This window comes from Gossypium raimondii, chromosome 11 (genome assembly GCF_025698545.1).
Source record: "Gossypium raimondii isolate GPD5lz chromosome 11, ASM2569854v1, whole genome shotgun sequence".
Lineage (NCBI taxonomy): Eukaryota > Viridiplantae > Streptophyta > Magnoliopsida > Malvales > Malvaceae > Gossypium > Gossypium raimondii.
Genome location: NC_068575.1, coordinates 7,130,143 through 7,143,298, shown reverse-complemented (window position 1 = coordinate 7,143,298; position 13,156 = coordinate 7,130,143). Strand labels below are relative to the sequence as shown.

General features: G+C 35.5%; 2 protein-coding genes across 2 annotated transcripts; one reads left to right on the top strand and one right to left on the bottom strand.

Annotated features, from left to right (window-relative positions):
• Positions 1-2,557: 2,557 nt before the first annotated feature.
• LOC105761113 (lon protease homolog 1, mitochondrial) lies at positions 2,558-10,825 on the bottom strand. Its single transcript, XM_012578815.2, has 20 exons — positions 10,361-10,825; positions 9,879-9,944; positions 9,334-9,519; positions 9,117-9,182; positions 8,947-8,988; positions 8,697-8,819; positions 8,230-8,328; positions 7,946-8,011; positions 7,755-7,841; positions 7,520-7,559; positions 6,995-7,166; positions 6,557-6,681; positions 5,554-5,684; positions 5,356-5,460; positions 5,088-5,201; positions 4,797-4,964; positions 4,196-4,297; positions 3,819-4,004; positions 3,025-3,543; positions 2,558-2,892 (listed from the first exon to the last, which is right to left on the bottom strand). Exons 1-20 carry the CDS (start codon positions 10,823-10,825, stop codon positions 2,704-2,706), a joined length of 3,051 nt encoding a protein of 1,016 aa, XP_012434269.1. The 3' UTR covers positions 2,558-2,703.
• A 152-nt stretch (positions 10,826-10,977) lies between these two features.
• LOC105761114 (pentatricopeptide repeat-containing protein At1g09820) lies at positions 10,978-12,948 on the top strand. The gene is made up of 2 exons (XM_012578816.2): positions 10,978-11,210; positions 11,309-12,948. The coding sequence occupies exons 1-2, from the start codon at positions 10,978-10,980 to the stop codon at positions 12,870-12,872; spliced, it is 1,797 nt and encodes a 598-aa protein (XP_012434270.1). The 3' UTR covers positions 12,873-12,948.
• The last annotated feature ends 208 nt before the right edge of the window (positions 12,949-13,156 follow it).

Sequence of the window (13,156 nt, the reverse complement as noted above, 5' to 3'; positions counted from 1 at the left end):
GTAAGTGATATAGAAAAAGGAGAAATGTGGAAGGAAGGTCATATCAAACTGATATAACTTCTTTGGGAAGTGGGATGTCGAAATTAAAGAGTATTGGGTAGGTCTTCATCGATTGATGGAGATTGACTCTTTGATAGATGTTAGAAATGGAAAATCTCATCTGTCTAATCAAGAATATAGTGATTGGTGGACGAGGTCATGATTTCAAGCAAGTTTCTGAAACCTCAAATCTTCTCTCAGCTACTAATTTCTATTTATATATATATATATATATATATATTATATTATCCATGTTCTTTAAATTTATTTTTAATTGTTTATATGATAATTATATGAATATATAATTATATATGTCCATGGGTCGGGTTGAGTCGAGCCTTAACAGAATTTTAGGTCTGGGTTCGGCTCGAAAAATGGGCCTAAATTTTTGTCTAAGTCCAGCTTGGATTATAGATGCTAAATTCGGGCTCGGTCCGTATTAAATTTTTTATTTTATTTTTATATAAAAATGTTTGAAAAATATAACACATCAAAAACACTAATAGTGAAATTATAGCAAAAACAGTAGCAAAACAGTAAGAAAATAACAGCAAAACAATGATTTTTTTTTATAAATTCAAGCCTAGCTGGGTCTGGATCAAAAAACATTATTCGAGATCTATATTTTTGTCCAATCTCATTTTTTAGACGGACAACCTGGTCAGCCCATGAACAAGTGTAATTATAATAACAAGAAAGCGAGTGACAAGGAGCAAATTTATTAAGTTTATAGTTTGTACAAAGCACTTGAATCTTTTGAATGGAATTGTAATTTTTCTTTTTCGCTTTTTTAATAAAATATTGAATTTAAATTTTATAAACAATTCATTTAAAATTTTAATTTGAATCAACTTTAAATTTAATAAAAAAAAATCCATGAAGCGTGTGCAAGGTGCAATATTTGTTGGATTGAATCTAGGTGTGTGCTGAGTGCTTAGATATGTAGAATCATTGTCTTACTTTATGTCATTATTAATGATATAGTGATGCATGTATTCTCTCAGAATGGAACGTGCCCCCAATAAAATCCATGCCCAAGCTTCAAAAGCTAAAAGACACTACTTTTTTGTGAAAATTCACATACTCTAAATTCAAGTGCATGGGGATTTGAGTCGGCTGATTGAACTTAGAAGTGGATAATGTTAGTTAGGTAGCCTGATAAGCTGAAAAAGGAGTCTACACATTGCTGTGCTCACTTCACACATTGCTATGATTTTAATGGGTAGAATAATGAAAGAATAAAATTAAAATTAAAATTAAAAAAGGGGGTGTCTTTTTGTTAGTTGGTGACTATAAAAATTCACGTGTCTAAGAGGAATAAGAAGCATGAGTTTGATAGTGAAGTAGTGGTCATCCCCAAGAGTCATTGATGGCTTGAAAGCTCTTCCTACATTTCCATATCTTTGGTGGAAGTATGACCAAAATATGGTCCCCCAAATCTCTTTTTTTCTCACCTCCAAGATGATGATGGCAATGATGACGATGACGCCACTTGATGATCATTATTTACTTAAAAGAAATAAATCATAAAAATTAAGATTCAAGTACTAATATATTTCTTTATATATATTTTTAGATTATAATCTCTTTTGCAAAAGATGGTAGTTTTTTAGGGAGAAAATCTTTAGTTTAGGGCCAAAATATGTCATTAGCTTCATAGTAGACCGAAAGTGATATTTACAGATCTCTCATTAAATGGAATTTTTAGTGAAACTCAATCTCTAATATTTACCAAAATACTAATGAATACTTAACCAACTGAAATAACCCGTCTTATAATTTTCTATTTGAAAAAGAGCATAAAAATGTTGAAGTTGTTGGTGCGATTTTACCTTAAGTCTAGCAACGGGACATATCAATTTTTGGGTTTCTTTGAAGGTGCATGCATTGAATCTTTAGAGATCATTTACTTAATTGAAGTTTAATCTACACAAGCAGTTTAGTTTATTAGTTTATTTGTGGGACAACTTTAAAACATAATCTTACTGTTGAGTTTTAACACAAATATTTAATTATTTCGTGAAGGAATGATTACAAGAGTGAAATTGAAGGTGACTCGTCCAAGAGTCAAAGTTCAGAAGAAAAGAAAAAACTGAAGCCTAACTGAAATGCCACCAACCCACTCTCTATTTTATATCTACACATTAGATGCCAAAATGATATTTATTAGCTTCATATGACATGCCATGTATATATATATATATATATATGTATATATAGCACCGGTCATGATTGTTTTGGATTCTTACACGTGCTCTTGGTCATTTTCCCTACTTCTTATGAAGATACAATCTTAGATTTTCCATCATAAGCATAATCTAAAAATGAAGAAATAATTAAAAACATAATCAAATGACGTTTGCTATCATAAGCATATCTGGAAAATGAAATATGAGCTGAACTTTAGAGTTTTGGACAGGATAATAAAGACAATAACTGAGTTGCATCTGCTGGAAATTGGAATGCATGGCATTTCACTTCTGTTCCATATTTGTTGGTTTGTTGTTGTGAAACAATATCAGAAATTTATACTCTAACCTTGTTATTTCTTGATTGAAAATTTTGATGTAATTCACAATATAAAACTGGGTTTTGGATTCCAAGATCAGTTACAAAGAATATTCAGCCAAAAACCAATCTAAACCATTGGCTGGTAATAAGAACCTAATTTACCATAGTGTTAACATCATATTCTAAGGCCAAACTGAAAATCTGACTGTAGTCATCTACAAAGTGAACATTGAGACCTTCTGTTACATTTGGGGCAAGCTCGTCGTAATCACGTCTGTTAGCAGCTGGGAATATTATGGTCCTCACTTCACTCCTCTTTGCTGCTATTGTTTTCTCCTTCACCTAAAGATTTAAAAATGTTGCTTTAATAAGCTCACAGAAAGAAGAATTTAGCATAGTAATTAACTAATTATGATGTTATCACATATTACTTGAAAAGGGAAAAAAGAAGGGGGGGGGGTCAGTTTAGCTTACCCCTCCAATAGGAAGAATTTTCCCTGTCAGAGTCACTTCCCCAGTCATTGCTAGATCCTTCCTAACAGGCTTCTTCATGGCAAGGGATAGCATGGAAGTGATCATGGTGCAACCAGCACTGGGTCCATCCTTAGGGGTGGCCCCAGCAGGGACATGGAGATGAAGCTTGGAATTGACAAAGTATGGGTTAGCTGGTTCTTTCTCCAGCAAAATGGCCCTAGCAAGTGTGTGAGCAATTTGTGCACTTTCTTTCATGACATCTCCAAGTTGACCAGTGAGATGAAGGGCTCCTTTCCCCTCTCCTTGTTCAACCTGAGTTGTTTCGATGTACAAGGTGGAACCACCCATGGCAGTCCATGCTAGACCCATCACAACACCAACTGGAGTCTGATCGTAGATGCGCTCTGCATGGAAAACTGGTTTCCCAACAAAATCGGCTAGGTTTGAGGTGTCCACCACCACCTTCTCAACTGCCTTAGTTGCTTCAGTTTCCTGAAGTTCCTTGCTGTCTGCTGCATCCTGCAGGGAAAGAATTTTGAATAAGCAACTTGATTATATCGTCTCGAAACTAAAACAAAAAAAAGGCATAACAACCCACACAACCTGTTGAATAGTTGTTTCTTGCTACAAATGTTAAAAGGCTGACGTTCTTGGATTATAGTTTAGTAGACAAATTTGCAAAGATCAAAGATCGGCATTTTGTATGTTTAACTTCATAAGCTTCATTCTGAAAAACAAGTTTTCCCCAATTCTCAAACCCAAACCATTTTAGAAATGAATAACTATTAAAATACCTTTGGATCCTTAGGCTGGTCGTTTGTCTGAACTGTGTCAACCTGAACCGAGGTTTCAACTTCAACATCAGCCTTGTTTGCAGCAGCATGATGATCAGATTCATCAACAACCTCTGCTTTGGCATCAGCAGGTTGGACCATGACAGACTCATTTGATGATCCTTCTCTCACAAGTCGAAGAGCAATCTGCAATCCACCAACATAGTCTTAATCTATCCAGATTTCACACAATTTTGAGAGATTATATGACTGGAGAGAGTGTATGTGCATGTGAATCCATGTGACTGTTTACTGTAATGCTTCATGATTGAAACCTAGTAACCGTTGCAAACTTTAAGTTTTTCCTTCATTATCTTAAGATGGGCGGTTGTGCAAACCTTACGATAGATCTTTTCTATGTGCTTTTGAAGGTTTCGAACTCCTGCTTCTCGACAGTAGTTTTCTATTAGGCCAAGAAGAGCTGCATCAGTTACCTCAACCTGGAAAAAACAGCTTGATGAGAAGTCAAATACTCCCCTTACATTTTTAAAATTTCTCCATCAAAAAAAAAAAAAAAAGGTACCACCATAATAAAATTGAAAATAAGATTTCACTCAGTCAACAGATTTTGTAATTAATGAATCAATGTACTTTGTTACTGACAAGGTCTGGAAAGATATGGAATAGGGGAAAACCACCTTATAACAAGTGTAGAGGTAATTGGCTTTGCCATTTTAGCTGATATCAGCATTACTAGAACATACAGGGAATTCAAAACTACCAATCATACTTTTAGTACATGGATGAGAGAAGAGAGACTTTAACATACAGCTCAAGTTGGATTCCAAGTTTGTTCCACCTTAGGGACTGGAACCACAACTTCCAAATAGTTATTCTCTATTTTGAATCCTTATGCTTGCATGTTACAGGACTGTAACGTGCAGACATGGATGTTGGGGGAAAGAGAGAAAAAAAGGATAAGACCAGTGAAAGAAAAACCTGTTCAGGTTTGACGCCACATGCTTCTCGTGCAGTTTTCTCCAGATAATCTCTAGCAATGTGCATTTTCTCATCAGTAATGTAACCAGCAATAGCAATGACCTCCATTCTGTCCAAGAGAGGATTTGGTATGTTGTCCACAACATTTGCTGTGCAAACAAATAGAACCTGCAACCAAATGCTTAAGATATGTAAGGCATGAAGTTTTCCTGTTAAATATTATACAAATGCTAGAAAATGATTGAAGGCAAGTCAGCTAACATGGATACTCTAAATCATAAACCAATATACCTTCGATAAGTCAATAGGTACATCGAGATAGTGGTCCAAAAAGTTGGCATTTTGCTCAGGATCAAGGAGCTCTAGCAAAGCACTAGCTGGATCACCAGCATGTCCCCTCCCCAGCTGCCATTATGTGAGAATCAACTGGTCAACCATTATCAAATTCAACAAGACTAAATGATAGAGAGCCCATATTCAAGGACGTGAAGAGTAAATCATCTTAGTAACCTGAAGCTCACTATCCATGCAAAGTTTTTAAACATTAAATTTAAAATACCTTGTCTATCTCATCAATTAGAACAAGAGGATTTTCTGTCCCCACATTTTTCAGGCACTGCACCATCTTTCCTGGCATAGCACCGATATAGGTCCGTCGATGGCCCTGGATGTAAATTAGGATATAACACAAGGGATCAAGGCAATTATCATAAAAGATGTTTACTGACCATAATCAGAGAGAAAGGTGTGCAACTACCTTGATTTCGGCAACATCAGACAGTCCTCCAACAGAGAACCGAAAGAATTTGCGGTTCAAAGCACGGGCAATGGAACGGCCAATACTAGTTTTGCCCACTCCAGGTGGGCCTGAGAGACAGATAATTTTACCTGCAACACATCACAAAATGATCATGAATGAGCCGTTTCTGTTATTTTGACCTGAAAAACAGATGGTCAGTTTATACAGCTTAACTGCATGCATTAATGTTGAAGCCTAATGATGTTGGACTCAACAAGATTAATTAACAAAACTATGCAAGGAAACCACATATCTGAGTAAAAAGTCACCAAACTCAAACTAGTAGGAGCCCACTATATCAACTCTATTCCTCAGAAGAACATAGCCAAGGCTATTAAACTCAAGAACAGAAGATAAAACGGATTGGTTTCTAGAGATTTTTATTCATTGAACAGAAGCCTAAAACTATGTGGGTTCTTACTGGGAAAAGAGTAGATAGAATTTAAAGAAAGTTTCGAAACATTAGCAACCATACACAAAGAATAGGTTAACTATCTCATGCAATAATTTATATATCAGAGCTAAATATTTACTGCAGCAGTTAGTTTGAGATTTACTCTGACTGCAATCTGTTGTTCAGAATATTTAGGTACAAAGTGGAGTTGATCAATGCCACTTCACCAACATGGAATACAAGTGGAAAAAGTGAACTTTTGCGAATTCTCTTCTAACACAAACTTTTTTCATGAATGTAGCTCATCCTAAAGACCCAGTAATTTTCTTTATTTACCGACTTTTGGATTCAAGCTATCTGAGTTTTATACTTCATATGACAAGATTGCAATTCATGAAGCATCCTTTAAGCTATCATGATCTAATCAAAGGTGAATAAATTAACAGTTCAGATAATATTGTATCACAGATGTCCACCAGAGAAAACCAGTTTGACAGAAAAAACATAAAGCATCAATCCACCTATGTTTTCAATACAAATCTATAAAAGAAAATAAGCTTGACCAACCTTGTGAAGTTCCTCTGAGTTTTCCAACAGCTATAAATTCCAATATTCTTTCCTTAACATCAGCTAATCCATAATGATCTTCATCAAGAATTGTTTGTGCCTGGATGACATCAAAGTTCTCATCACTGCAAAAACGAAGAACATTAGAGACGTATATACAGATCAAACTATTAAAAATTTCTGAGTTGTTCCTTAGTTATTCTGCCCTACAATCAAGCATGACAGGTTATACATCAGAAAACTACTTGTGCCACAGAGAACAAGACCTGATATCAGATCATAACATCACGATCACTTGTACGTGAAATCGGGAATCATTTAAGAAATAATACTTATATGATATCAATGCCGAATCATAATCAAACTTAACATAATTTAAGTCTTAACATGTACTTAACATAATTTAAGTCTTAACATGTATTGCAGGAGTAACTGAACCTGTAATTTCCCCAAGGAAGTACTGTTAACCAATCCAGATAGTTACGAGTTACATTAAATTCACTTGAACTGGCCTCTAACAGCTGTAGTTTAGTTAGCTCCTCTTCTATAACTTGCAACACATGAGGTGGGCATTTCTCTCGATTTGGTTCAAGTCTTTCCCTAAACTTTGCTGCAAGAAAGTAACAGAAAAGTATACTAAAGGTCATAATAATTATTTAAAAAGATAACTACAATTGTGTAGCAACTTATGCTTGGGGGTTTACATAGACTAGAAATTGCTGTTATATTATTATAATATAACTGAAATTCAGAAAGTTTCTTTTTATTGGAAAAAAAAGTCTGAAAATAAACAATTAGTCTAGTTCTCCATCCGTACGAAAAATTACTTCAACAACAATGTTCAAGAGGAGCATCCATGCACGCAAATGACCATTTTTGTGTGTGAGAGAGAGATAGAGGAAATGCAAATGGGTAAATACTATCTTGTGATTCTGCCAAATATGACAAGAAACAGAAACTAACCTGAAAGTGCAGTTTTGTCGTCTGTTTCTAACCCAAGTTCCTGCACCAGAAAAAAATGAAATTCATTCCAATTTCTACAGAGGAAAGGTTGGAATAAAGAATAGAGACAAGAGTTCAAAGAAAATAAAATGATTACATGGGGGCATATTTGACTATATTTAAAGATAAATTGGTAAAAGCATTAGCACCACCTAAGAAGAACATAAATAATAAAAATATATTGGAATAAAAATACCTTCTTTATTGCCTTAAGCTGCTCATTCAACAAGTATCGGCGTTGTTCACCACTTATCTTTTCCTCGATTGCTTTCGCAATTGATTCCTAAAAATATGCTTCAAATGATTTAGACCTACTCAAATCAAACAACAACAAAAAAAAGGTTTAAATAACGTAGAGGTGCAAGGAGATTCAATGGTATCAAGTACCTGAATCTTGCTGATTTCCATTTCCTTTTTTACTAATTCCAGTGTAAGTTGCAATCGCTTATGCACCTAATGAAAACAGTACAGAACAGTTTAACGAGAAAAAAGATAATTACTCCAATCTCCAAATATATAAAATCAAACAAACAGGTCAATGCCTATTCCAGGATAATTCACATAATAGATGTTTGAGACTTGTGACATCCTCAAATATAAAACCAACTAAACCAGAAATAGATCTCAAAAAAGATCAGTAATCAATAGTACATTGTATCCAGTGCACTTACATCCAACTCTTCAAGAACTTGCTGGCATTGCAATTTGTTTGCACCAGATATTGCAGCTCCAAAATCTGCTAACCTTGGAAAATTGAAATCACCTATATGCTGCAAAACATTGAGAAGGCAAAAAAGAAGAAAGATTTCACAATTAAGTCGCTAAATTTAATTGAACAACCCAACAAATAGATTTTGATAGTGATATGATGTACATATAACAATCTCTAGTGCAGGCAATTGACATGAAAAAAGATAGTAACCATTCTAATATTATTTTAATATTTGAATATTTGCAGAAGCATTTTGACAAATTTATGATGATTATCTAATGTGAAACTCATTGGAGACTACTTTGAGGGAATATTTAGGGCAAAGTCGAAATACATGGAGGAGTTAGGAGCTATAGAAAACATAAAGAGAAGATATAAATCAACATAAACAAAAAAAGAAATAAAATTTTGGAAGAAAGAGCACACCTGACTATATGTTTGAACATGATCCCTCCAAAGGGAACTAGTTTTCAGAACATCTCTTAGGGTGGATATAACCTCAAAGGACGTTGCCTTTATGACATCATCATCCTTGTCATAAGGTTTTTCCTACATGATAAAGACAACTTAGTGAATCAATAGATTAATAAACTATTCACTGCATACTTGAAAAATCAATTCTATGTTTGAAATTTAAACATAGAATTCTGGAAATGACAACATATAGACAACATACCTTGAGATGATCAACTTTGACTGTAAGGGGATCTTCACTGACCTGTATAGAAACCATGCTGTTTAAGTTCAGAAGGTTTTGCATTAACATTCATGTATGACAGATAATTTTACACAAACACCAAATTCTCATAGGCTGAAAGGATAGATTTCAGGATCATTTCCACACACCATCTCTGTTATTCGGAGCCGCCTGTGACCAATAAGGACAACCTGATCCCCTTGGATGCTTGAGATCTGAAAATATCATATTAACAATACAAAGTGAACGCAATAATGCTATATTGTTGCATATGTATCTAACTGCCACTGAAAATTATTGCATTTAACACTAATCAAGATATAGAGGGGACCCTTCTGCTAAAAGAATAGCAACAAAAATAGATACCTGAGCAAGGGTGCCAACTTCATGAAGACGATTAAATAACTCCTTTCCTTTAATATCATATACACTTTTCTCTGTTTCAGAACTAGGGCTGGACTCAGTCCCCGGTTCATCTTTAAGAAGGAAAGCACCAGCATAAGGAGCTTGCCTTTTCCGGCTTTCTTGCAAAGCTGCTAACAACTTAGGATCCTGCACGATATAGCATCTCCAGGTAAGAGAATCCATTGACCTCATGCCTACATAATAGTGAAAGCCAGCAGAGTATGGACTTTCTAGAGTTACAAAACCACAGATTTTGCTCTAAAAATCTAATCTATAAAATGGTGCCACTTCAAGGCTCAAGTCATATTAACTCGGGAAGGCCACATGTTGGTCAAGATGAGATTTACAAACATATTGATAAAAATTGCTCTAAATTTACATTTCATTAATATCAGCTTTGTAAAGGCACCCTGGAATTCAACAATGTAGTCCATACCACAATTTATAAACTATTACTAGTCACTACCCCAATTTAGTACTCCATGTAAGTGAACGGCATGATATACCTTGACATAAATAGGCATGTAGAATCCTGGGAAAAGAGGTCTATGTGGCAAAGGTAATGCCAAAACCTGCAAACATATAAGATAAAGAATTTGTTAAACAAATCTAGCAGAGAACAAATTACAGAGCTTATTTTTTAAAATGCCGTTCATAATTTCCACAAATTCAACTTGTTACGCAATGTCTAAGGGAAAATAAAGTAGTAAAAACTTGACAATTCACAAATTTACTCTCATTTCATAAAACTTCAACCAACGCCACCTCATTATACATGCTTTGTTTATGCCCAAAAATGTAAAATTCTTCACAAGGGAAAATAGATTAGTAAAAAAATAACAATTTGCAAATTAAATAATTTACTTTTATCTCATTATACATGTTTTGTTTATGTCCATAAAGGAAAATTTCCCAACAGGCCCGGCTTATTTTTCAGCAACTAAGCGAACTCCCCACCACAAAAAGATTCATAATTTCCGAAACTAACCGTCAAGTAATCCTCCGGCCTGGGATAAGTCGGCACGATAGCCGACGATGCTTTCGAGTCAGACCCATCGGAGTCGGACTCAACTCCCTTCACCTCGACCTCAACAACAGGTTGGGACCCTGAACCCGATCCGGACCCATCATTGGAATCAGAACAGAAGAAAGCCCTGGATAGAGAATTCGTAGGGCTCCTCCGAGTCAATCCGGTAAGTCGACCCACTACATCGAAGAGCGAATTTGAGTCGGATTTGACTCGGAGTCTAGGAGCTACTGTGTTGAGGCAGTGTCCACGACAAGAGGAGGAAAAGACGAGTTTCAGCATTGAAGGGTAGAAAAGGAATCCTATGTGACACAAGTGGTTAAAATGGCAATAGGAAATGCACCATTGGCTGAGAGGTTTGAAGGGGGAAATTGGGGTTTTAGCGGAGGTCGAAGTTGAACTTACTAAAAAGTAAAAACCTGTCATAAACCCTTGGATTTTGAAGTGAGTTACCGTTTTGCCCTTACAACATTTTCTCCCTCTCTGCCCATCTTCTTTCCGTATAAATTCTCAATTTTTCTGCAATTCCTTCCTTAATTCAATTTAGGTACAAATCAATTTAATTTCTTCTCTATCAGATGCATCCAAAGCCCAAACTTTTCCATGGGAAGTTTATACTTGTGAACATTTTCCCGGGAAACAAACATCCCCTTAGACCATTCTCTTCAGACAACACTTCATTACCAATCGTTACCGAACTGATATCGAAACAACACTGGAAGAGCCTCAAAACCCATCTCCAAAAAGCAAGCCCCATCACACTTCTGCAACAACTGCTTGATTCCAGGGTTGACCCGTGCCTCACACTAAGGTACTATAAAGAACCCAGCTTGAAGGGTACCCCAAAACCTTTTTGTTTCTTTCTTTTCCTTTTGGGTGCTTATTTGATTGTTTGTTGATGCCTTTTAGGTACTTTAATTGGTCAGAGAAAGAGTTCAATCTTTCCCATTCATTAGAACACAGTTGTATGCTGATACATTCACTTGCAAATGCTAAAAGGTATCCGAAAATGAGATCTTTCTTGTATAGCTTTGTGAAGAATGAGAAGTCGATTTCAGTTTCATCTATTTTTCATGCTATTTCAGTATCTGGTGATAGTTTTTGTGCTAGTTCAATAATTGCTGATATGTTGGTATTGGCTTATGTTAACAATGTGAAAAGTCATTTAGCATTTGAAGCTTTTAAGAGAGCTGGTGACTATGGCTTTAAGTTAACAGCTGTATCTTGTAATCCTCTGTTGAGTGCTTTGGTGAAGGAGGATAAGATTGAAGATGTGGAGTATATGTATAAAGAGATGATTAGAAGGAGAATTGAAGTTAATGCAATAAGTTTTAATACTGTGATTAATGGACTCTGTAAAGTTGGGAAATTGAATAAGGCTAGTGATGTTATTCAGGACATGAAAGCATGGGGGGTCTTGCCAGATGTAATTACCTATAATACTCTTATCTCTGGTTATTGTAAGAAAGGTAGGATTGGGAAAATGTATAAAGCTGATGCTATTTTGAAGGAAATGATTGCAAATGAAGTTAGACCTGATGAGATTACTTACAATATATTGATTGATGGGTTCTGTAAGGACGAGAATTTAATGGCTGCTATGAAGGTGTTTAGGGAAATGGAAACCCAGGGTTTGAAACCTACTGTGGTTACATATAATTCTTTGATCAATAAACTTGGGTTGGAAGGGAAGCTTGATGAGGCTTCCGGCATGCTGGATGAAATGGTAGGATCCGGTTTGAAGCCGAATGTTGTTACTTACAATGTACTTATAAATGGGTACTGTAAGAAGGGTAGGATGAAGGAAGCTACTGACTTGTTTGATGATGTTGTAAAACAAGGAATCGCTCCTACTGTTGTAACATATAATACCCTGATATATGCCTATTGTAAGGATGGAAGAATGGAAGATGCGTTTTCCCTGCGTGAATCTATGGTAGATAAAGGTACTTTCCCTGATGTTACAACATATAACTGCTTGATTTCTGGTTTATGTGGAGAAGGAAACATTACAGCTGTTAGAAAGCTCATTAATGAAATGCTAAATAAAGGCTTGAAAGTTAATGTTGTAACTTATAATATACTGGTAGATGCGTTGTGCAATGATGGAGAGTCAAGAAAAGCTGCAAGACTCTTAGATGAAATGGTTAAGATGGGTTTGCGACCGAATCAAATAACGTATAATACTTTGATGGATGGCTATTGTAGGGAAGGAAACCTCAGGGCAGCATTGAACGTTAGAACGCGAATGGAGAAAGAAGGGATGCTGGCTAATGTTGTAACATACAATGTGCTAATAAAAGGTTTATGTAAGAAGGGAAAACTAGAAGATGCAAATGGACTTCTTAATGAGATGTTAGAGAAAGGTTTGATCCCAAATCGAACAACTTATGAGATAGTTAAAGTGGAAATGGTGGACAAAGGCTTTATTCCTGATATAGAAGGCCATATGTATAACATCTCAGGCAGCTAATAGCCTTTCAGTAATTGTTTTGTTGCAGTGTTTTATCATGTTTATAAAAAGATAGTTCCTGTTTATCTTGTTTCCATCCCTACAGCATCCATTTATATGTTTTTCTAGCAAGAGATACTGCAATATGCTCCTCAAGTCCTTGAACCATGCTATTTATTTCTGATGTAGGACCTTTCAAACTTCTGGTTTTTAAAGCCATAACGACAAAGTACAGCCATTGATCCGTAGTAATGAACGTGGCAGCGCTGGTAAAAATCGTTGAATTTATTTAGAAAAATCCAATC